General features: G+C 39.7%; 1 protein-coding gene across 1 annotated transcript in view; it reads left to right on the top strand.

Moving 5' to 3' along the window:
• med23 (mediator complex subunit 23) overlaps positions 1–26,330 on the top strand; it is a 66,959-nt gene that overhangs the window by 22,518 nt on the left and 18,111 nt on the right. Inside the window, exons 14-26 of the mRNA XM_016514599.1 lie at positions 130–399; positions 4,038–4,180; positions 4,255–4,429; positions 6,113–6,276; positions 6,514–6,609; positions 8,849–9,080; positions 15,513–15,693; positions 17,932–18,102; positions 21,009–21,225; positions 21,335–21,571; positions 22,301–22,466; positions 22,756–22,828; positions 23,677–23,891. Coding sequence (XP_016370085.1) covers positions 130–399; positions 4,038–4,180; positions 4,255–4,429; positions 6,113–6,276; positions 6,514–6,609; positions 8,849–9,080; positions 15,513–15,693; positions 17,932–18,102; positions 21,009–21,225; positions 21,335–21,571; positions 22,301–22,466; positions 22,756–22,828; positions 23,677–23,891 — 2,340 coding nt within the window. The remainder of the gene's footprint in view (positions 1–129; positions 400–4,037; positions 4,181–4,254; positions 4,430–6,112; positions 6,277–6,513; positions 6,610–8,848; positions 9,081–15,512; positions 15,694–17,931; positions 18,103–21,008; positions 21,226–21,334; positions 21,572–22,300; positions 22,467–22,755; positions 22,829–23,676; positions 23,892–26,330) is intronic.

Genomic DNA, 26,330 nt, shown 5'->3' with positions numbered 1-26,330 from the left:
GAAATATAACACAGATAACATTAAATAAATATTTTTTACCAGGTTAAATGTTGAATATTAGTAACTCAAACCCCTTTTTCTGAGCCTCTCTACCTAACCGTCGATCGCGCACATCTGCCATGTTTGTAGTTTTTTTAACGCCTATTCCTTCTGTGATGCACATGTTGAGTTTCTGCATAAGAGTCTGCCCATGACCGACTATAAGATCGCTCTGCTGTGTAACGCGTACTCCACAAACTCGGAGTGCTTCACGCTGCCCATGGGTGTGCTGGTGGAGACCATCTACGGTAACGGCAGCATGCGCATCACTCTGCCTGGCACCAACTGCATGGCATCCGGCTCTGTCACGCCTTTACCCATGAACCTGCTGGACTCCCTCACTGTCCACGCTAAGATGAGGTGAGAGGAGATACTCAAACTAATCTTTTGCATGTAAATTAGTTTTAGCCGTGACTACTAACAGGACACTTCTCTGGGTCCCAGTTGGTTGCTTTCACTGGGTGTTCCCATCCTCTGTGAAATCTCATTGGTCTGACTGCTCCTCAATCATGTCATGAGACTAAGTCTTGTCATGTTTTCATATCTGATTCCTGTGTGAGACTGCAATCTTGAGTATCTGCCTAATTCGATGCCAGCAATCCGACAAAAATTCTAAAAAATTGATATGAATGTAAAGTATAGACCTCTTATTGCTACATCTGCAACATCATGATTTTAAAAACTGCAATTACAAATGTCTGTTTGTGTTACAAGAACGTCAGCATCTTAAAATCTTACGATCAATACATTTGTGGTGGATTTAGATCTGGTTTTAGACCACAAAAATATATTAGTATGTTGTAGGACCTTCTTTTGCAGCCAATAGAGCATCAGTTCATGATAGATACAAGTCCTGCACGGTGGCCAGAGGGATTTTTAGCCGTTCCCTTTGTAGAGCAGTGGCCAGGTCACTACGGATGCATTTACACTGCAGGTCTTGATGCCTAATTCCGATTTGTTGACTATGTCCGATTTGTTTCTGACGACCAGCCTACATCATCTTTTAAAAGTGACCTGTATCCGATATCTGCTTTTACACTATCCACTGGGCGAAACAACCCAGGGTAGACGTACTGGCAGGTTGCCAGGTCTGCAAAACAAAACCAGCCCAATTGACCCTTCGCAGGGAGTCTGATTGACAGACGATCTGACCAATCAAAATACAGAATCTACCATTTTTGTCCGACAAACAAACCAGACAGAAGAGCAGATTAACATCGGTGTGCATTGACGTCTTTCCGCGGTTGAAACGAGATTCCTTCTGATGTTCATTCATGTTTATTTCGAGCTGTAATGAGTAAAGTAAAGAAGAGGAGATGATCGGTTCTCATGCCGCTTGAACTGAGTTGCTACAGCAATGTCGCGACACATTAAAGAGCCATAAAACGGTATTTATTGTTTGAATTTATTAAAAAATTACAAAATTTGAAAGCTGAGGCTTTGTTTCATACCTAAAGTAACCTGCTCTGTCTTGTCTATCAGTGTCCTCTTTGCTCCGCAATGTATTTTTCACTGCGTGAGAACATGATGTGTGGCATGAGAGCGGCATTGCTTGTAACTAAGCAAGCTAAGACATAGACATGTAACTAAGACATAGCAACGGTAACTAAGGACCGGGTCTTTGCGAAGGGTTAGTTGCTATTCAAAACTAGCCCAGTCAGTTCAGTTCAGATTCTGCACGATAATTTTCTCATGCCATTACTTTGGCAAATGCAATAATTCTGTATCATTTTTACGCGGTTTTCCCTGCGGCAGAATCACTTTTTCAATGATGTACGACTTCTCATTGACAGGAGAATATCCAGTTTGCCTACTTACATGGCAGACACTAATGCACGTATCCGATTCTTATCAGATTTATTTCTACAGATGAATGAGGCCTCAAACCCATCTGAGAATATCAGAATCCATGTGCTTTTTCCTGCTTGCACGTTTGAGGGTCGTATCCGATCTGTGCCACATGGGAGGAAAAAATCAGAATTGGGTCACTTGAACGTTTCCTGACTCACTCTTCCAAAACCCCCCAATTATTGTGGCTGAATAATATTCACATCTGGGGACTGTGCAGGCCATGGGAGATGTTCAGTTTCACTTTCATGTTCATCAAACCAGTCTGTCACCAGTCTTGCTGTGTGTATGCGTGCATTACTATGCTGATGCACAGCACCACCTTCAGGGTACAATGTTGAACCATTGGGTGCACATGTTTCTAGGGAATCCAGTCCAAACCATCGCTAATCCACCCTCATGTTTCACTTTGGGTGTGCATCTGACTGGCTGTTGAGCCTCTTATCCACACCATAACTCTCCTGGATGTGGGAAAGACCGTGAAGGTGGACTCAGAGAACGGTACATGTTTCACATTGTCCACAGCCCAAGATTTGTGCTGCTGGCACCATTGAATCCAGCGTTTGCCATTGGCCAACTGGCCAGTGTTTCATTTTACAGTCTAACCCCTATTATATATATATATGTGTGTATGCACTGACAAGGTGCAGATTTTTAATAGGATGAACATGATGCATGCGATAGAACAAATAAATTAGCCAAATATTATCTTTTATGGCACGAAACTACCATAGTAAGAAAGGCTCCAATACAAAGCTGCACAAAAACACTTATGCATATCCTGGACACATGAGGATAAGCTTAAAGCACCACAGAGTTATGGGCAAGCCTCGCTCCGCAATGTCAAGTTCATAACAGTTAGAGAACCAAGAGAAGAGTAATGTGTGTATGTGCAACACTGAATGTATTGCATCTGTCCAACAGTCTACCAAGACTTTTTCATGAGAGTTTTGTTTTCCAGTTACTGTGTGAATGAGTTTCATTCAGTCTGCTACAGTGCTTTCGTCTGATATTGAGTACTGTTCACGCCGTTCAGAACCACACCAACAAACTCAAGCAAAATTAAACAAAAGCACAGACCTTTATGTTCAGATTCTGCACGATAATTTTCTCATGCCATTACTTTGGCAAATGCAATAATTCTGTATCATCCATTTTTAAACAACTGTCTGCACTGCCAGCTAACAGCATGACTGAAACTAGCCATGCACGTCATGTTATGATTACAAGAGGCTGCTTTATATCCTCTGACATACTGACAGATGGGTAACCAGTGCACATCCTCTTCCAGAACAACAAGACACACTTGAATGTAAAGGAGGACATGTTCAGCCCTCAGTTCCTCATTTCAGAGTAGGACGAAGTGCTTCATTCACTTCAGATGAGGTGTGGTGGACTCCTGCTGTGCTCCTCATGGAGTGGTGCATGTTACGGGACTCTCCTATCCACATTCCCGCCTCTGGAGGTGCTTCAGCCACTGCTGGACATGGAGGACTTATCCCTGATTCTTGTTCCTCATTGAGCACCATGGGGGCGTATTGGGTCATGAATGATACAGAAGTAGAGTGCACAGGCTCCTCCACCAAAGCACAGTGCTCTTAACGCACACTCCAGAGCGGTTTTCAGGGGTTAGTGTATCCCATCATGCATCATGTTGTGGAAATAAACCGTGAGACTTTTTGCCGAGATCTCGCGAGAGGTCACGGAAACCTTACCAATGTATGCTAAATATTATTAATAGTTAGATATTACATATAATTTGGTAGTAAAACAAAAGAGTTGCACGCTTTATTGATGCAAATGAGTAGTGGTGATGATTATTTTGTACAACTGCTTTTTATCACTTAATTAGAAGTGCCACAAAAGTAAATTGTGTCGTCTGTTATAGGGACTACACGTTGAGTAGCTGGTTCCTGTGTGTTTGATTGAGGTTGGAGCTGACGCTTGGTCTGACGTTTTTGTATTGGAGAGGTTTATCATACCAAGGCATTACTCACTTTAACGACACATGATGCTCTGTTTGCTCTGTCATGATGAGTTACTCTAAGGCTGTGCATAAAGGTGTCTTCAGCAAACCACGACTGTATTGTAGTTGTGCTCATTCATGCATAGTACCACATTCTCAGAGGACCTTTTGTTTTTCCTATTAGCTTGATCCACAGCATTGCAACCCGTGTCATTAAACTGGCCCACGCCAAGACTAGTCTAGCCCTGGCCCCAGCCTTGGTGGAGACGTACAGCCGACTGCTGGTCTACATGGAGATCGAGTCCCTCGGCATTAAGGGCTTTATCAGTAAGTCTGACGCACATGTCACAGCACATGTTTTTGACCTTTGAAACTGTGACTGTATGTGCTTCCTCCACTAGGTCAGCTTCTGCCGAACGTGTTCAAGTCGCACGCGTGGGGGATTCTGCACACGCTGCTGGAGATGTTCAGTTACCGCATGCACCACATTCAGCCTCATTACCGCGTGCAGCTCCTGTCACACCTTCACTCGCTCGCTGCTGTTCCACAGACCAATCAGAACCAGCTGCACCTCTGGTGAGGCTCCGCCCACACACACAGTTCATGCGTCTCACATCGAAGGCTGTGTCCTCCGGAGGATGCATTTGTCGGTCGTATACGTCAATGAAGAAAGTATCATTTCAGAACAGTTGCCATTATAAAATCCTCTTGAGGCATGAATTAAGGTTTCCTTTTTGCATTGGAATGTAATGGTTACTTTTTTGAATTAAAGCAGCCTTGATGATGTATGTGGCCGACAAATGTGTTCTCCGGAGGACACGGCTAGTATCTCCCCTACTTCATGCTTAAAGTTAATGAACAAAACAATCGTTATCACAGACTGCTCATGATGACTAACATTTTAAAGCTTTCCTGGAAGCGTAGTAGTCACATGACCTCACTACAGTTCGGCAAGTGGCAGCTAGTTATCATGGATATCTTGGAAATAAAATTGCTACTTTGTAGGAGCGTAACGGTACACACATTCATACCAAAAATAGTTTTAACTTCTGTGTGTGCGCAACATACTCTGAAATTTAGAGTTTCCCCCCTAGCATGTAATAGATATACTTTAAAGGGGTCATGAACTGGCTTTTTAAAAATGATTTTATATTGTTGTCTGAGGTCCACTTATGACGTTCGTGTGGTTTTGACATTCAAAAACATCAAAATCAATAAGTAATAGGCTATTTTCTACCCTGGTTTTAAGGCCAGCTTGAGAAACGCTGGTTTTTATGAGCATGCTGCGTTGAAGACTTGGAAGTAAACGCCCACTGCTGTGATTGGATAACAGTGTTGCATAGTAAACTAACTACAAACTAACTTCATAGTTGAAGCCTTCTGTGACTTTGGTAAGCCACGTACACATAATCAAGCGATGTCTAACAAAGCAATAGTGACACAGTATAAATATTAAATGTGCAGCTGCTCCATTCCTGTCGGATCTAGTATAGACGCACCAGCATTGCTTTTTAATCTGTCTCTCTGCAAATACAGCGTCGACCTGTGTCTTGTTTACAAAGGAATCCGCTGTGAAATGAAGCGAACAAACGCTCAATGTTTTACTCGCGTGAGCTGAAACTTCAGTAAAAATGAAGTTCAACCACGCATTCCTAATATTTGAATCTGAAGGAAGGTTATGCAGCGACTATGTTCTTCCACAATCAGGCACCGCACAATATTCTGCGATCTTCAACGGCATGTTTATTGCTTGGTTGCTTGATCCGGTTTAGTGCCACTTATATTATTTCCCTACTGTGTCATGCGTGAATCAGTGGGCGGGGCTACAGAATTAGGCGTTGATATTCTTGTGGAGGCGGAGCTTAACCTATCTATTACAGGCACATTCCAGGATCTGGCATTCGCTGGGCCTGCTCTCAATAAAAGCTTTTATTTCAGTAACAAGGACATTTTCAGTTCTGAAACTTACAGGATACTCTTTTAGTACGATGATCTCTTATATATTAAAAGCTCAAGTAAAAGTTGATTTCTCAATTCACGACCCCTTTAATGTTGTGAACACAGAGTGGGCTGCTGCGTTAGAAGTGCACAATCCAACTTAAGTGCTTCAAACTAACTGATAAGCCTACAGTTTAAAGCTAACTTACATCTTACAACTTCTACACACTGTCCTGTAGCTTTAGTAGCTGTGGTATGGCAGTGCATTGCTCCAGTCACAGCCTGTGTGTTTGTCATTTGTCTGTGTGTTTGTGTGAGCAGTGTTGAGAGTACCGCTCTGAGGTTGATCACGGCTCTGGGGAGTTCAGAGGTTCAGCCGCAGTTCACACGCTTCCTCAATGACCCTAAAACGGTGCTGTCTGCCGAGTCAGAGGAGCTGAACCGAGCGCTGATCCTCACGCTGGCTCGAGCCACACACGTCACAGGTATTTCACACCATTAACACAAACACATTACATAACTGACCTGATGTTTAGTTTTGTCACATAGCATTTGGCTGAGTAACTTAATTTCACTATAAATATTTACATAAAGTGCCTGTATTTATTTGTTTGTTTCCGTTGTGCAGGCAACATGCTTAAAATAACTTCTGATAGTATTATTTTTCAAAATCGGTTTATCCCTAACTAATGTGCCAAATCCCCCGTCTGTGTGTGGTGCAGATTTCTTCACCGGCTCGGACTCTATTCAGGGCACCTGGTGTAAGGACATCCTGCAGACCATCATGAATTCGGCTATCAAATTTGCTTATAAAAACTGTATAATTGTATTGGTATCACTCTCAACGACTGCAACAGTGCTAAATTGGGCTTCAGAGGAATTACAAATAGCTAACCACAAGTATTACTGGATTAGAGCCTCATATTGCATTTTCTATCTATGTAAGAACATTTAGAATGATGTTTTGAAGGATCTGCAGAGATGGATGATGCATCAGGACAACACACACACACACACACACACACACACACACCTACTGGTAAAAACATGAGACTTCATCTGGCTTGAGATCTTGCAGTCTCAATGTAATATCATGAAGGACTTGCAACTGCAATTAATAAACAATGATTGGACAACAGCACTTGGTGTTGCCTTGTCTTCACTGCTTGCATACAACAATAGACATAAACCAGTGATTACAAAGTCATCTTTTTTAATGAGTCAGTCTTGCACTCACAAATCACCTGCCTGAATCAGTCTGACAGCTCATTCGTTTTTGGCTGAACTAATCTTTTAGTTGAATCTATTACAGTTCATGGGTTTGGTTCAGTAAATACTTGGTACATCGTTCTAGCCCAATATATACTTTTTGCACATAAAGTTATACTCTCCTTTGAATGTGTACTCCATTTGACCGCATGTACGAACTCAAAAGGCAGTCAAAACATGCACACTGAAAGAGTTTGACACTATAATTCTAGGCTCATGCACAGACTAATGTATACATAGTATGCATGGTCTTAAAAAAATCTGACTGCAGCTGTACAATGCGTAACCTGCTAATGACAAAATTTAGCCTATGCATAAAACCCAGTATTAGTATCAGAGCTGTCAGTAGATTACATTGTAGCGATGATTATTCTCACACTTTAATTGCAATTAATGTCACACACCATGTATCCTGTTTTAGTAATTATAATAGACTACCAAGTAAACCGTCAAATTGGAACTATAATAATTATATAAAACTATTTCAGAATTTTTTATTGGCAAAACTGACAGAGCACAATTCATTTTGATGCGTGTAAACGTCATTAGTTGGCAATTAATTTCACGCTGGATGGATGATTTTGAATTACTTGCACGCATTAATGCTGACAGCCCTAATTAGTATATTCATATATAGTATATCTTGGGCTCTAGAGGCACCGTGATTAGGAAATTGAACTGTAAAATTGGCTCTATTTTCTTTATACCCAATGTCATTTCTCATGATTTTTGGATCTGTAACATGGGTAAGAAATGGAGTGCTTCTGGACATCCACTGAAAAATCTTCTGTTGTTTAAAAGCTTTCTGAATAGGGAACATGAGGACTTGGTTTATGTTGGGATTATGTTATTACTGCTTTATAGTGCTCATACGGTACTTCTGCTGCATTCCATTAAATTTGCATATATCATATACTCCCAGAGACAAATGTATAAACACAGTAAAGGTGTCAAACAGATGTTTGTTAGCACTGAATAGCCTCATTTATCCTCTGCAATTTGTTTGCAAAGAGATGTCTGTTTGCTATTGAAGACTTGCAAAGCTAATAGATGCATTTACACTTTGTTTCCATTTGAGTTGCCATCTGTGCATTGGTTCTTGATAGGGCTGCACGATAAATCGCATGCGATATTTAACGCGCATCTTGTCAGTAAAGCCATTCTGTAATCAGCGGTAAATCTCCATCACGTGCGTGCTTTCACATTGAGCAGCATTAACTACACAGATCCGTTGTTCACTGACGAGCTGCGCAAAACCACGTTCATATTCGCGCGATTTTTTGCGCAGCTCGTCTGTGAACAACGGCTCTGTGTAGTTAATGCTGCTCAATGTGAAAGCACGCACGTGATGGAGATTTACCGCTGATTACAGAACCGGCTTTCTGACAAGATGCGCGTTAAATATCGCATGCGATTTATCGTGCAGCCCTAGTTCTTGAACACTTTTTGGTTGGAACCTGGAAGTCAGAGATACCAAGAATATAGGAATGTCCCACATTTTTCCTCAATGATGCTTAACACCAAAGACGTTCCACGGCACAACTATAACGATAACGACACAGAGGAACAATATCGTTGGAATCACTTTTAGCATGATTTTTCCAGCTGATGAACAATAAAAACATTGACAGCCGACTTTAAAGAGCTGGAGCATTTAAAGCTGCAGCACACACTTATAATAAACAGAATTGTTATCGTCTGTGATGTGTGGATGGACGCTAATATAGTTATTGTTATAGATGTCTGTATAGTTCTTGGTGGGCGTTTAATCAGGTTCATAATAACTTCACTTCTCTCTTGTGTTAATTTCCCAGGCGTTCTTCAAGCAGAATAACGTTCCACAGGAGAGCCGCTTTAACCTGAAGAAGAACGTGGAGGAGGAGTACAGGAAGTGGAAGTCTATGACCGTTGAGAACGACATCATCACACACTTCTCCATGCAGGGCTCTCCTCCTCTCTTTCTGTGTCTGCTGTGGAAGATGCTGCTGGAGACGGACCACATCAACCAGATCGGCTTCAGGTGCGCCACTCACGTTCTCTCCACCTGTTTCAGTACACCTCACTTTTTGAGCTTGGTGATTTATGGAGTATGATTCATCCATCCAGATCCTGTTCTTTTCAGGATGTTCTGAATATCTAATGTTTTCCGTTTTATCCATTTAAGCAGTGTTCATTTTGACAGCAAATTTTGTTTTAGTCAGTCTTTTGACTAAAATGCCATTTAGTTTTAGTCATATTTTAGTCATATTAATTGTTTTTAGTTTTAGTCGACTAAATATCATACGATTTTAGTTGACTAAATCTACAGTAAATTTAGTCGGCTAAAATCTAATGGGTTTAGTTAGTGTAATGCATTTATTAAGCATTTCTCTAAAATGTCCAAACTCATTATATAGGTTTGATATTAAGGTTTTATCATGATAGACACCGATTTAACTGCGGTGACACACAACATGCCTTTGTTAAAATTAAATAAAAGCACTTCTCATAAAGAACAAGAACATGGTCTACTTTTTAATGAAATACCAATGGTTATATAGGTTAATTATGCATTCTTTATAGCAGCTTGTTTACCATATTCTTCATTCTTTCAAGCAGACATATTTATTTCTATAAATAAATCGATTAATCTTTAGGGCTACTAAAGTTTTTCAGTCAAGATCTCCCACATATTGACATTTTTTAACGTTTTATGCGACGTGCAGCAATTGTATGTTAGCTTATGTCCCGCCGGTTCATATGTACGGATAACCTCCGAACCACGCAGCAGATGCGTTCTGAATGAATCTCATCCCAAATCGTCCCTCCCTAACATTTTCGTCTCATTTTTATTCGTTGACGAAAATATCAATAAATTTTCGTCATAGTTTTTGTCATTCAAAAAGAGTTTTAGTTCGTTATCGTCTCATTGTCGTCGGTGAAAAAAATGCCGTTGGCGAAAATTATTCGTCAACGAAATTAACACTGCATTTAAGAAAGTCGGCGCTCTCTCTTTAAGCTGGTAATACCTTCTGTCAGTGCTTTCTGTGGTGTGTCTGAACGGGATTCAACTGGTTTCACATTCACATTATTATCAGTGTTGGTGAAGCTCCTTTTTCCTCTCTTAATTTGAAGTAGTAAAGCTACAGTCTGCTCTTTTGATTAAGTCATTCACCACACTAAACAAGCTACTAGCAAAACATAGCTACCTACTAGTAGTGGGAGAAGAAAAATTCTCCATGGTTTCTGTCGAACGTGGGCTTTTACTATTCTACATTGAATTTTACTGTCTAAAGTCTTCATATTGGCTCTCAACTGGAGTTTACAAACAGAATCGCTCACCGTTCTCGCTATGTCCATTGTGGATCACGTTGTTGTGTGCTCAGTCAACAATCTGGCATTGCTGATGACGAGTCCCTCATTCTGATACATTAGTTTTCATCTTGTCACCCTGCTCAGGGTACAGAAACTCACTGCAGCAACTGTGAGATACTTCATTCATTCAGATACTGTTCTTCATCTGTAATATCCTCTGAGCCACTAACCATTAAGTTGGCGTTAATGATTGCAAGGTCGAAATCAAACAAATTGTTTGTCTTATGTGACTTTTTTTTACATAAGAATTAGATTTCCTATTTTTGACTGAGACTTTAAGGATAAGGCCTCTACCCACCTGGTGATAAATTACACTGCACACTGTCTTAGAAGAGAGTGTAGAAAACCTGAATACAATGATGGAAAAATGATACACTCCAGAATTCATGTGGAATTTAAAATCAAACTTCATATAGTAATTTCAGAAAATGCAAATAGCCTGAAAATATTGTTTAAAACCATCGTCTGTTTTATATCCTATTTTGGCTGCTCATCTGAATCCTGTCAAAAGTTCCTCCAATTTTTAATTCAGTAAATACAGAAAATGAAGGCTTCTGTTTTGACGTCAAACTTTTCTTCTCCATCAGTAGAAGGTTGCTTTGACCACTTTCAACCAGTATCATCATTCCATCTTAGTGAACATGTTGCAAAAGTGAAATGCTCAAGCTATAGTTTGGCTGTATTTCCCAAATGCCTCTGTAAAGATAGATCTGTGTATTATATAGTGAACACAGACATAACTGCAATTATAAACAGATCATTATTAAATGGGGGAGTTCCAGCACACTTAAAACATGCAGTTGTTGAAACCTTTACCTAAAAAAGCACATCTTGACCTTGCTGTATTGGCCAATTATAGACTCTCGAAGTTGCCATTGTCAATTACAGCAGTTGTATTCATATCTTACCTAATTTATCCTTCTTGATTGCTTTCGTCTGGCTTTAGACTAAAGTATAGTGCAGAATCAACTCTCTTAAAGGTTACAAATGACATTCTCCTTTCTCTTGACCCAGGTCTGTGCCATTTTGGTATTATTGGATCAGAGTGCAACATTTGACACCATTGACCATACAGTTGTTCTAGATCGATAACAGAACTGTGTTGGTGTTCAGGGCATAGCTATACTATAGTTCGCCTCCTACTTAAGTAGTAGGAATTTTGCAGTGCAGGTAGAGGAATTTTTTTGCCTTCAGCCCTCCTAGACTGCGGGGTTCCTCAGGGCTCTGTTTTAGTACCTCTGCTGTTTACACTCTATATGTTTCCCCTGAGCTCAGTTTTTCAGAAATTTAATTTCAGCTGTTTCGCCTTGCTATGCCGATGATACTCAGTTACTCTCCAATAAACCCTGGCAGTAATGGTACTGTTGCTAGTATGGTTTGAATCTTTGGAGAACATTAAAGCCTTTATAGCAAGGGAATCTAAACTGAAGTGCTTTTCCTAGGCTCTCCCAGGACTGCCTCAACTATTCAAGCCCAGTTAGGATCTGTCTCGGCTAATGTTCCACGGTATCGTCAAATTGACCCATATGAGTATGAAGCGACACAACAACAAATAGAAATGTAAGGCTTTGTTTCATTTTCAAATTAAAACATTAAGCAATGTAGGGCCCTTTGAAATCCGTTTAATTTTTTTCCCCAAAATTCCATCCCCCTCGTTCTGGATTCAGTTTTTTTTTCCAGGTTTAATTTATCTGGACTTAGTTTTAATGGTTAAATTGATTAGTAATCAAAAAAATAAAAAGTAATTGAAATTTTTAAACATATACAATTTAAGAACAATTTATTAAAATTTAAATACATTTTAGGGCCATATGAAATATGTTTTATTTTTCTCAAATTCCGTTTTATTTTTCCCAAATTCTGTGTTTTCCGTTTTAATTTTTCTGGGATCCATTTTAATAAATTGATTAATTAATATTCAAAAGGCATATCTAATTAGTTGAAATCATACAACTATATCAGCTTAATTTATTAAATTATTTAGAATAATAGGGCCCTAAGAAATTTTTTATTTCTTCAGAAATTCTTTTATTTTTGGGGGGTTTGTGATTTAATACAAATGTATTATTAAAAATGGTGCTAATCATTTTCAATCAATCAAAATCAATCTTTTAAAACAATGAAATGAAAATTCAATAGTTTCTTTTATTTTTTACGAACAAAGTGCTGCACAGAAGAGGTTTACTGTTAAAATTAAAGCATGGAAGAAAGACTTAAGTTTAAAGTAAAATTATTATCATTATTGAGAAGCACATTCTACTGTACAATAGTAATATATTTCTGTCACAATTTTTATTTTGACGGGTTGCTGTGAAGATCTTATAGTTTCAGTGTGTATTTTGACGGTAGTTTTTTCTCAAAGTAAATGCTGTAAAGCTGCAGAAGTGACTCTCAGAGCAGCTCTGGAGATGAAGTTCATGTGTTCATGTCTCATATAGTGAGACGCCGACACCGAAAACACTGTGAGCGTCTCATGCGTGCTTGAGTTTGTGTAGTAGACCAAAACCAGTTGTTTTGTCACAAACTAATTGTTTTGTCACACTACTTTCTTTACCACTGGCACTGCTTCATTAGTGACTTAAGCTGAAATCACTGACCCTGTAGAGGTTTGTGTGTGTTCCTGTACCTCTGGCTGATCTTTTTGTTCTCGTGTCATCTGACAGTGGTTTCACAACACCCTGTTCTGTCTGCAGCACTCATCTGTCTCTCTTTGAATGGCTGATCTGAGTATGTTGTGTGTGTTTGTGTGGCCTACTGTCATCAGAGGCCGCAGCTGCTCTCGGCCGTATAAAGGCTGCTTGTGCTGGGCTGAATGGAGCGGTCTGACCGGCCGCCTGGGCGATCCACTTTATTCACCAGTCACGAGCTCTGCCTCATCACACTGCCGGTGCTGCGGGCACAGATGTGTTTAAGGGCTTTCTGACATTTCTGTCTCTTTCTCAGAGCAATCAAAGGCTCCAGGATACACACGCTGTGTGAATGTTCAGACTGTCAGATTACAGTAAACACAAACTCAGCATTCAGATGCTTGTCATCCCAGTTCTTATGTAATCCAATGTTCTCCGCTCGTTCTTATTCTCCGTCTCTTCTACTTTCCTGGCAGTTTGTTCTGCCCCATGAAGCAGTAATGCTGTTCAAGGTTTCCTTCATCATTTAGTTTTTCATGATCATTTTTTATCCTCTTCCTGACTCTACGATTAAGCTGAACACTTTTAAGAGTGTTATATGTTAATAACATAGTAATAACAATGTTTAAGGACACATTTTTACTACAATATTAGGGGATGTCAATGAACTTGTACATTACTGTTTGGGATCAGTAAAGCATTTTTTTGAAAGAAATTAATATTTTTAAATTTAATAATTAATACTTGCTAGGATGCATTAAATTGATCAAAATTTACAGCATTTATAATGTTACAAAAGACTTCTATTTCAAATAAATGCTGTTCTTTTGAACTTTCTGTTCATCTGTGAATCCTGAAAAATAAAATGCATCACAGTTTCCACAAAAATATTGTGCAGCACAACTGTTTTCAACATTGATAATAATCAGAAATGTTTCTTGAGCAGCAAATCAGCATATTATTATGATTTCTGAAGATCATGTGACACTGAAGACTGGAGTAATGATGCTGAAAATACAGCTGCGCATCACAGAAATAAATTACAGTTTAACAGATATTCACATAGAAAACCGCTATTTTAAACTGTAATAATATTTCACTATTTTACTGATTTTGCGTCAAATGAATGCAGTCTTAGTGAGCAGAAGAGACTTTTGAAAAGTAGTATGTGAGTGATGAGGCTATCACTGAATTCATACTCTTAATTCAGAAGAGCAAGACAGCCCTGTTCTCCATCACCTCTGTTGCTTTTTGTTGGGTTTGGACTTGAGTTGGTCTGGTTTAGTCCAGTTCATAAGGGCCTAGATTCCAGTGGTTCTGGTGTATTTTCAGTGATCAGCGTCTCTGAATCTCTCTCACCCTACAGAAGACATCTGCAGTGCGATCACTCGCTCTTTTCTTCTTTCTCTCAGTCTTTCCTGACTCCTGCTGTCTTCTGTTCTCACTGCTTTATCTCTGTCTGTCTCTTCAGAGAGATGCAGCCAGTTCTTGACAGTCGCTTTGCTCTGAGTTTTCTCTTTTACACTGATTTAATACTGTAACATTGCCTAAACTCTTTAATACATTGATGGAATGATGGAAGTGTTTATTGAACCTTTAAACAAAATATAAACAAAAATCTAAAAGAAAGTTTGCATATGTGTGTTTTGTTGAGTGTCATATGTGATGCTTCAGGGTTTTTTGGCTCATAAAGTCTGATATAGTGTAAATATGGAGGAAAAAACAGATGAGTTTTATTCAGAGACTCAAACTGAGCAAAAATATGCAATTTGGTGCAGATGCTGATATTTATATAATGAAATTCTGCTGCTTATAGTGTTAATCAATGAGATCTTTATAACAGTAAGCAGATACTACATGACATAAAATGATATAAATATCAGTCGTCGCTCTATATCTCCAGTAATCTGTTTTTTTAAGATGAGATTTAAATGCATAGTTTGATGATCAAAGCTCTGCAGTTTCAGAACATATGATGCAATACAATACTGCATGATGATTGATGATGATTGAGAGACAAACAAACATTACTCAAAATCATTTTAACATGATTTAAAAAAAGAAAAGATATCTGAATAAGTAAAGCCAAGCTGCTTCAGTCCAGTAAGTGTTCATCTGGAAATATGACTGCAGTTATTCTGACGTTTACTTAATAAAAACCAGTAAAGGTTTGACAGCAGAAAGACACGTGAAGCTCCAGCTGAAGCTGGACGTTTGTACAATTACACTAAAAGAGCTGTGACTTGATGATAAACTCTAAACTATCAATCAGAGACAGAAGCATGGAGTAGATTGTGTGCGACAGGCTCAACAGCAATGTGTGCTCATGTTGATCGTTTAGAGGCTTTAGAAATTTGTGTATCAAATGTGTGTATCAAAAGAAAAGAGGTTAAAAGCAGCTTTCATAGCACCCAAACTGATATCAGATGAATGATAATGCCCGACTAACATGTTATCTGTCCTGTCCTCAGGGTGCTGGAGCGCATCGGGGCGCGGGCGCTGGTGGCCCATGTGCGGACGTTTGCAGACTTCCTAGTGTACGAGTTCAGCACGTCAGCAGGAGGACAGCAGCTCAACAAGTGCATCGAGATCCTCAACGACATGGTGTGGAAGTACAACATCGTGACGCTAGACAGACTCATCCTGTGCCTGGTGAGCCCTGACCTCTGACCTCTGACCTCGTCCTGTCCTGCCACAGCACCTCTCACCACATTCTTACTTCACCTCGTAAATAATGCCTCTCAAATAACTCTGCAGTGACCAGTCAATAACAGCACAATAGTCTGCAACTCGAGCCTATTTCACAGGTCAGGAGCTTAATTAATTCCACAGTGACCGCTGTATCTGCACACATTTACTGTTGAAGTTTCAGCATAATCTTAAATACAGGGCTTCCCGCGGGTCCTTAAAAAGTCTTACATTTAGTTGTATCAAATTTAAGGCCATAAAAAGTCTTAAATGGTACAAGAAAGTCTTAATTATGATTTCAGGAGGGACGGAAAGACAAGAATTGTGAATGTGATACGGCTTAATGTGATGATTAAACTTCAAAAGGCTGTGATTTCATTGATTAAATATGAGTTCTGCATGTTTCAGAGTCAGCTGCGCTGCTTTGTGTGCTGCTGTTATCGGGGGAAACCGCTGTATTTCTGCCGTTCTGAAACGCCTCCTGCTGGCAGAGAATGAGTGTGCATTTTCAATCAGCCCTTCTGCTGTTTTTGTTCAGACCAATGTGAAAATCAGCCCATGTTTTTACACAGCAAACACGCAGAATTGTAAATGTGAACTAGTGGATCGACAAGAAGATAATGCATTATAAAAATCTAAACAATTAAGACAGTAAAATATATTTAGAGGTTATTTAATTAATGTAATAATTGATTGATAATTGATTAAATTAATACTTTTGACTTATCCATTTTATTAAAAATGGTTTAAAGGCTGAAATGTGAAGTGTATCATTTTATAAAACGTTTTGGTTTTGTGAAAACCTGTATCTGAACTGTAAATCATGCTTTTTACAGTCATTTTACAGTTTAATATGTTACTATAGACATTGCCCTACCCCGCTCATATGGTATTAATTTTATTTGTGCAGGTCTTAAAAAGTCTTAAATCTGAGCTTAAAAATCCTGCGGAAACCCTGTATTTATTTTGCCATTATTTATGTATCTTATGTATCTTATGAGTTTTCACTAAATAAACACAAGGAATGATATTTTTAAGTAAGAGATTTTATTATATTTTAAAGAATGATTTTATTATAAGTAACTCTGCAACTAGCAGTCATTAGAGTATTAGTCGACCGTCTGCTTAATATCTGCTAGCGCTTTATTTTGATGCTCCCCCAATAGACATTATATTGACTATAAGTAACTTTCAGATCTAGCTATCCAAATACTAAGTAAATTTATTTTTAAATGTTTTCGTTTATATGCACCAATATAATGGCAACATGTGCTTGCATCAAGTGAGATCTGAAGAGAGAATGCATTGAAGATTTGGGTTTCAAAATGTAATTTGAGCTTGGAAATAAAATAAATCTATGATATATACCGTGAACTAAACAGTAAACATTGCTGTTTGGGCACTATTTCTAGAAGACTAATCAGATAACAGTAAATGGGTGTCTCTGAGCATGATCTCATTGTCCAGTGAAGCTTATGGACGATCTCAGATCATGCTGAAGAACTTGATCATCAGGTTTAGTTCATGTAGCTCCTAGTCTTTAAAGCAAAACAGACACACCAAATACTCTGGGACTTCAGTGAGTGGTTATGCAAAACAGTCATTAAATCATTTGAAAAAGACGGTTGAAAGACCTAATCAATGGAAAGTAAACTGCATTTGTGCCACTGAGGTTTAAATCAGCCGTTATTTAAATCTATTCCAAAATCCACAATGCAGATTCATCATCGCTGAGTGCTTTGATTGCATGTAATCGTTTTTTAAAAAGCGGTATGTTTGTATTTCCAGTGATTCAGCTGTGCTTCGTTTCATGCTTGACTCATGGATTTATTGGCCTGTTAGCGCAGCATGTGAGTAAAGCTGCATGTGAAACATTATTGGTGTGTCAGAAGCTAACAGAAGGCCAGCTCGACTGCTGATCAATCAGCTTCCTGCTGTTACTGTACATGCTCCATTTATCAGTCCCGATCGAGCGCTCACATCAGTGACACTGACCCTTCCTGCAGTGCACAGCGACCTGCTGCGCTTTTGTGCTGTTCAGCCCAGTCTGAAGTTCAGATCCCGTTTCCATGCACTGATGAAGAAAATCACACACACACACACACACACTGGGAAGCATTTCCTGAGAGCTCTGCTGTCTCAACACGCTACACTGAACAAACGTTTCCAAACAAATAGACTGAAGGTTGTGTTTCCACGCAGGCGATGAGGAGTCACGAGGGGAACGAGGCTCAGGTCTGCTACTTCATCATCCAGCTCCTCCTCCTCAAACCCAACGACTTCCGCAACCGCGTCAGTGATTTCGTGAAGGAGAACGCTCCCGAACACTGGCTACAGAGCGACTGGCACACCAAACACATGACCTACCACAAGGTATCACACACACACACAGCCTGCTACACGCTAACAACACGGGATTCTTCCCCAGATCAGTTCAGCTCCACTCAGTCATGCAATCACCTGTCAAGAAAAGTTCAGATCTCAGAGTTCAGTAATATCATGGATGGATCCGATTGCATACTGTAAATATTTATCTTGATTTTAATGGTAAAAGACTGTGAAAAACAATGGTAAAAACCTGTTAAAATTGTGTTATAGTCAGCTCCCTTACTTTATTTAGTGAAAAACAGGAATAGGTCTTATCGGACATTTCATGTCATTTAAATTTACAGTTTTTGGAAGTGAAAAATAACAAGTCATCTTATTTACAGTGGAAAACTGTAAACTGACATTCCCAGAATCCTCTGTGTGACAGCTCACATTTGATGTTTTTTTTTTTACATATCAGATATATACTAGAAATTTACTTCATATTTATTGCATTTATTGCACTGTGTTCTCCATCTATATGATAATATTTACCTCAGTTTCCGGAAAAGCTACTTTGATTCATCATGCGTCTTTCTCTTTATCACCTGTGTTTTTAGGATGGTTGTCAGTACATTATTAATGTAAAAAACAGATTTTAGTACTTCAGTAGGTTGGTATATTGACATATCAGTAAATGTAAATTTACAGTATTGTGACCCTGGAGCACAAAACCAGTCAAAAGTATTTTTTTAAATAATTTTGACCCATACAATGTATTGTTGGCTATTGCTACAAATATACCCCAGCGACTTAAGACTGCTTTTGTGCTGCAGGGTCACATATTGTAAATTTCAGCTCAAGCTGTCAAAACTAAAATGTTGCTACCGTATTTTTTACAGTAAAGTTCTACAGGTTTTTTTTTTTCAGTGCAACAAACAGTAATGCTCAGTCTATCAGGATGTGCTGCCAGTGCTAGTCTAAGGTTAAGGTTAGGATGTAGTTAGTATTTGTTTTCAGCATTTGTATGCATTGAGCACTATGATTGACTGACATGACCTATACAATCTTTAGAATCGCCTGGGGGAAAAACAAACAAACATGCATTACAAACACACAGCGAGCACACAATGGCACATTAGATAATGTCAGCAGCAGTGTCCATAAAGCTCGTACAGCAAATTATTGGAAAAATGTGTGTCTCAGATTTTCCATCCATCCATTACTGATTACAGACAAAACAAACCAGAATATACAGTTGTGCTTGAGCATGTCACATTTACTTACTAAGAGTCTCTAACAAAACTCTGAAGATGCATGAAGCTCACAAACTTTCACTAATCCAGTGATTATTCCTCCTCAGAAACACTCATCATTGCAGCCTTGTGACAGGCCTCTCTTTTCTTCTGACTGTACTGTGCTTGATTTACTGAACGTAATGCCCTTCACTCTCAGACAACCTCTTGCCAAGCTTTCCAAACGGTGTAAATACACATTTGTGTACAGACACAACAACGCTGGGCACCCCAGATACTGCGTACGGTTCAGCAGTGTCCTCTCACAGATGTATGTTAGTTATGGATTTGTGTATAGTACTATACTTGACCTTTAGAGATGAAACGGAAAACCATCTCGGTTCAAGATATTCGGCTAAGTATCAAGCTTGATGGCTGTCTGAAATGTCATAAGCACACAGTTATTATCCCCCCTCCCATCTTCACTTCTCTGTGGCATTTTAAGGAGAGATTGACCCCAGATTGCCTTGACATTTCATCTCTTGTGTATTTGTGCTGAATGGCAAACACACAGTTTGAACTGATCTGACCCGACCATGATGTTCAAACTAAGACCAAAGACAACACGTGAGTTTAGAAGAGCGCCGTGTTCTTGATGTTTATCACTGCACTTGGTAAAGTGCTCAACAGCTGTTCTCTAACATGCAGTACAGCTGTTATCTACTGGGAAAAGACGGAAATCTACAAAACTGTGCCAATCTTAAAGGAATAGTTCACCCAGAAATATAAAATCTGTCCATATTTACTCACCCTCATGTCATGCCGAACCTGTGTGAGTTTTGTTCATCTTAAAAACACATATGAGGATATTTTTAATGAAACCTGAGAGATTTCTGTAACCGTGCAACCAAAACTTTGATGCTTCAAAAAGTTTATAAAGACGTGGTAAAGACCTGTGAAGAGACATGATCGCTTTATATGATGAACAGATTTAAAGGAATAGTTCACCCAAAAATGAGAATTTGTTGAAAATGTGCTCACCCTCAGTCCATCCGAGATTAGGATGAGTTTGTATCTTCATCAGGTTTGTAGAAATGTAGCATTGCATCAGTGTCTCAGCAATGGATGCTCTGCAGTGAATGGGTGCCGTCAGAATGAGAGTCCAAACAGCTGATAAAAACATCACAATAATCCACAAGTAATCCAGTCCATCAGTTAACATCTGGAGAACATCTTTCTTTAATTTACGCTTGTATTCACATATAAAAAAATTGATAAACACACATACATGGAGCTCATCAAATATGGTAAATGGAAGCTTAAATGTTCTTTGACGCACGAGAACAAACCTCATTGGCCAGAAGACTTGTGTTAAACCACTTTTACAATGTGAACTTTTGAAAGCATCAAAGTTTTGGTTCCATAGACTTTAAATGGAGGGACAGAAATCTCTCAGGTTTCATTAAAAATGTCCTAATCTGTGTTTTGAATATGAACAGGGTCAGTAAACAATGACAGAATGTTAATTTTTGAGTGAGCTGTCCCTTTAAGAGGTATGTAAGCCGCCCATAACCTATGACATGCTAACATAAATGTTCAGCTGAATTCAGCCAGCAGTGTATTTTTGGTCCAGGTAATGGTTTTGGCAAAAACAACAGCGTTTTGATTTATTATAGCTGTCTCTGAATGCAAACCTGGTTATATTAGTAATGAGCCCCTTTGCTGTGTCCCGTGCAGAAGTATCCAGAGAAGCTGTACTTCGAAGGTCTGGCAGAGCAGGTCAACCCTCCCATTCAGCTGCACTTACAGTACCTGCCCATCTACTTCGGTAACGTGTGTCTGCGCTTCCTTCCTGTGTTCGACATCGTCATCCATCGCTTCCTGGAGCTGCTGCCTGTGTCCAAGTCTCTGGAGACGCTGCTCGATCACCTGGGGGGGCTCTACAAGTTCCATGGTGAGAGTCGTGACAGGCACTGGGAATTAAAAGTGTTATTGTTTATATATTGAACTAGTTAAACTGAAATCAAACTTTTTACTGTTATCCTAAAACTGTGTACGTGCAGATCGTCCAGTGACGTACCTGTACAACACGCTGCACTATTACGAGAGACACCTGCGAGATCGCACCAACCTGAAGAGGAAGCTGGTGCACGCTATCATGAGCTCGCTCAAGGACAACCGCACGCCTGGCTGGTGTCTCAGCGAGACGTACCTGAAGTGTGCCATGAACCCTCGGGACGACAACGTCTGGATCCCCGACGACACGTACTACTGCAAACTCATCGGGCGGCTTGTGGATAATATCCTTAACTGAGCAACCACAGCCAGCGCTGTCACATCAGGGCATGGTGACTGCGTGAGGAGCACGAGGTGGCCTTAAACGAGAAAGAAAACTATGCCCTGGCGAGTATATGAAACATAAAACTGCTATTTATAGATTCTAACAGTGCATGGTTATGAGAACACAATCGCAAAGGCTACAATTGAATTATGTATATATGTGATATATCGAGCGAGAGAGAGAGAGAGAGAGTCTGATGCATGTTCATAGTGAAGCGTTCCACTGTTATTTTACACGTGAGCTGCTCATGATCTGTCAGCGTTTTCAGTGTCTCAGAGCGGCTCGGTTCACAGTAAACGCTGCTCCAAACAAACCCCATCTCTGCAAGTGCTGTGAGTTTGAGTCGCTCATAACATGCATTTGAAAATGCAACACACGCCAATGATCTTCACAAAATTGCTTATAAATTTGTTGTCAACAAAATAAAATATTTATGGTCTCCTTATGGTTTTCTGCATAAATATGAAAGCAAAGACCACCCTTAATATTAGTATTGTAATTCCTAAGTCCTCCAGAGTTTAGCTCCATATCCGATCAAACACCCCTGAACCAGCTAATCGAGGATTACTGGGAAATTACAGGCAGCCAGGGCTGGAGCTGAGCTCCTGGTTTAAAGTGTCTTGCAAAAGTGTCAGATGTTGAATGTGGCAAGAGAAGAGTCAAGAAACCCTTCCTTAACCGGTGCTACCCATGGCAGGTAAATCTCCAGGACCGTTCCCCAACTGTGACTGGCGGTTTAACGAGTTTCCAAACCCGGCCGCTCACGCACTACACGTCACCTGTGTGGAGCTCATGGCTCTGGCCGTGCCGGGGAAAGACGTGGGCAACGCTCTGCTCAATGTCGTGCTCAAGAGGTCAGAGTTCATCCCTGCCACCTGTGATCCTGTGTCAGGAGATGCACAGACACACACGTTCATATGTTACAGTGGAGTGTTGAATGATGAATGTGTGTTTTGCAGTCAGCCGCGTGGAGCTCATGGCTCTGGCCGTGCCGGGGAAAGACGTGGGCAACGCTCTGCTCAATGTCGTGCTCAAGAGGTCAGAGTTCATCCCTGCCACCTGTGATCCTGTGTCAGGAGATGCACAGACACACACGTTCATATGTTACAGTGGAGTGTTGAATGATGAATGTGTGTTTTGCAGCCAGCCGCTGGTTCCTCGGGAGAACATCACAGCGTGGATGAACGCTATCGGCCTGGTCATCACTGCCCTGCCTGTACGCACACCATCTTCATTCACTTATCTACTCTTTCTCTCGTACAGCAGAGTTAGCGCTGACTTGTGATGAATAATGCTCATTGGACCGCTAGGGTTGCATGCAGCACTTGAGACAGTAATTGTCAAGTTCACAGCAGTGTTATTTTAGTATCATTGAAATACTGTTTCAGTTTTTATGAATACTTTAAATTAGTTTTGTTAAAGTTTTAGCGGTTACACTTTATTTTGATGGTCCACTTTAGACATTCTACTAACTGTTAGTAACTTTGCAGCTACATGTCTACTAAGAGTAGACTTGGGTTAGGTTTAGGGTTAGTAGAATAAGTTGACATATACTTGCAAAGATTCTTATAGTCAGTATGTTGAATGTTGTGGACCCATCAAAAGTGTTAGTAGATATTAAGCAGACAGTCTACTAATACTCTAATGACTGCTAGTTGAGATGTAGTTGCAAAGTTACTTACTGTTAGTAGAATGTCTAAAGTGGACTATCAAAATAAAGTGTTATCGTTTTAGCAATTTTGTTATGTGCTTTTGTCTTTTTTTAATGTGTTGATATAGTTTTTATAATTTTAATTATTTTTATTACATCAGGTTAAATGATAACTGTTTCCTTGGCAACTAGCTGAATTAAAATGTTTACAGTAAAATAATTACTGTGTTTCAGTTAGCATTTATTTTATTTCAAGTAAGAATTTTTTAATCGTTTAGGTTTTATAAAATATAACCCTGCTTCATGGATGAGACCTGAGATGTTTGTAGTCACTGTTTTTGGAGCCATAATTGACAAATGATTTGAACTGAGTTCATGTAATTTCTCCTGCTTTCCGTCTGTCTCTCTGTCAGGAGCCGTACTGGATCGTGCTTCACGACCGTATCGTGAGTGTGATCAGCAGTGCGGTTCTGAGTTCGGAGACGGAGTGGGTGGGTTACCCGTTCCAGCTGCTGGACTTCACCGCCTGTCACCGCTCGTACTCAGAGATGCACTGCAGCTACATTCTGGCGCTGGCTCACGCCGTGTGGCATCACTCCAGCATCGGACAGCTCTCCCTCATACCCAAGTAAGACCTCACGCCCGTCTCAAAAACACCCTGCACACTGAACCGTTCCCCACACCTGCCAGTGGGGCAGAGACACCTTTACTGGCCATCTTAGCAGCCATTAAACTGCATTGTTTTCATTCTTAAAGTTAGGATGCATTCTGGCCAATAATCAGGGTCCCTGCTGTTCCTTAAAAATCCTTGAATTCAGTAAAAACTAATTTATGGTCATAAAAAATCTTAAATACTTAAAAGGCTTAATGATCATTTCAAGAGGTTTAAATGTGGGCAAAAAAGCGGTAATCATGATACGACATCATTTAAATGACCAAACTTTAAAAGCCTATGATTTCTTTAAATAAATATGAGCGCTGCATGTTTTAAAGTACAAACACAGTGCTGTTGTTTTACAGGCTCTCAGTTTCAGATCGGTTCTCAATCGGTGAATACCGCACATTTATGCCAAGCGAGTGCTTATGATCTGCTGTCGCTGAGTTGTTTACTTTATAGTGTTGTGAGATGCATATTTGATCTCCCTCATATCTGTTTGAAGTAGTGAAGCAGATCCATTTCAAAATAAGGGTCCCGGTGTATTTCGGGGTGGTTTATAATTAAAAGTCCCTCATTATGCATAGAATCTTTCTTTTCTGGTGATCAATAAAGTGTATCTGGCATTTCATTTCACCCCATCTCAGGAAGGAAAGACAATAAATCTTTTTTTAACACATTGAATTTTACTAGTTTCAGCACAATATCTGTAATCTATTTGTAAATGCTTTATTATTGTATCAGCTAAATCTAATATCGCTTGACCGCTATTTTGTATGTGGTATATTGGTACATAAACCGATTTCAGTACATATTGAATAGAACCTGTCTTGTGTATTTTAGATTTGACGTTACCCTGTTTTGCTGATAAGCCGTATATGTCCTTGTTGAATTTGTGCCACAGCCCATTTAATAATGTGAAAGAATCTGAGATGCATGATTTGAGATTGTATGGGTTTGTTCTGAATGGACAAACAGTATGTATTTTATTAGTGCAGACCTTAAAAAGCCTTAACTTAAATTAAAACCCCCGCAGATGCCCTGATAAATGGATAAATGTTATGGTTGTGTGCGTGTGTGTGTGCGTGTGTGTGCGTGTGTGTGTGTGTGTGTGAGGATGAGTCAGTGATGAGCTGAGATCACTTCACCTGCTGCCTCCACACACTCCTCATCCCACCACAGAACAACACATCACATCACATCCACAGAGACGCCATCAGTGCTCTCAGATTGAGCATGAACACACTTCTGTGCTCGAGTCTGTTGTTCATCTGTGTGTCAGCTATGACAGAATGCTGCCTGTGCACAAACTGACTCCTCGTTAGTTGTTCGTAATGCTTTTTACTTAAGTATGATGGTCAGTTTTGTACCAGAGTGAGGCTGCATGGCTTGAAAAAGATGGATTTCGTAACATCATCTGAAAAGTTGTTTCAGAAGCAGAGCAGATATTGATAAAAGATGATAAAGACAAATTTATCATTGCAATAACATGCTGTTTAGTCGATCACAGTAGGAGCTGTGCATTATTAAAGTAAATCAATTCAGATTTTCTGTTGGCTTTAAAGGTAGTTCATGTAATTTACATCATTTGGGGTCGGTACAAAGTTTCTGAAAGAAGTCTCTTCTGCTCACCAAGGCTGCATTTATTTGTTTAAAAATACAGTAGAAACAGTAATATTGTGAAATATTATTAGAATTTAAAATAGCTGTTTTCTATGTGAATATCTGTTAAACTGTCATTTATTCCTGTGATCAAGAACCCTGGTTAAATGACACTACCCGCTCTCTCAGACGTACCTGCAGAGTAGCTGAGAGAAAGTGGAAAAAGGATAAACTAAATATCTCGTTCTAAATGATGCAGGACGCATTATGTAAATACCAGAGAGCAGTTAAATCTGCCAAAACTTACATTTTTTCCCGACCTTGTAGCCAGTAACAGCCAGCGGCCTCAGGTTCTTTTTAATGTTTTTAACTCTCTTGTTAACCCACGTGATTCAGATTGTATTGTGCCATCTTTAATATTATGTGAAAACTTTCTGAAATATTTTGTGGACAAAATTGCTGGTCTTAGTTTTCCACCCATCACGGTTATCAGTGACTCCCTTGATTTCTCTTTTTGCCCAGCTGTCTTTCAGCAGTTTGAGCCTGTTACATTCTCCTATCTTTCTGACATAGTTGAACAGCTACGTCCTGCAAACTGCCTCCTAGACAGTATTCCTGCACGCTTAGTTAAAGATGACTTTGACACTGTTGGGCCAAGCGTTGTATCTTTGGTTAATACATCTCTCAGCTCAGGGTGTGTACCAGCTGTTTTTAAACATGCCATTGTGCAACCGCTTCTAAAAAAGAATTGGATCTTTCAATTTGGTCTAATTTTAGACCTATATCTAAACTCCCCTTTTTATCGAAAGT

Source organism: Sinocyclocheilus rhinocerous, unplaced genomic scaffold, assembly GCF_001515625.1.
Source record: "Sinocyclocheilus rhinocerous isolate Xijiao unplaced genomic scaffold, SAMN03320098_v1.1 scaffold372, whole genome shotgun sequence".
NCBI classification, from domain to species: Eukaryota; Metazoa; Chordata; class Actinopteri; order Cypriniformes; family Cyprinidae; genus Sinocyclocheilus; species Sinocyclocheilus rhinocerous.
Note: the sequence above shows the minus strand (reverse complement) of the source record. Positions and strands in the feature narration are given on the sequence as shown.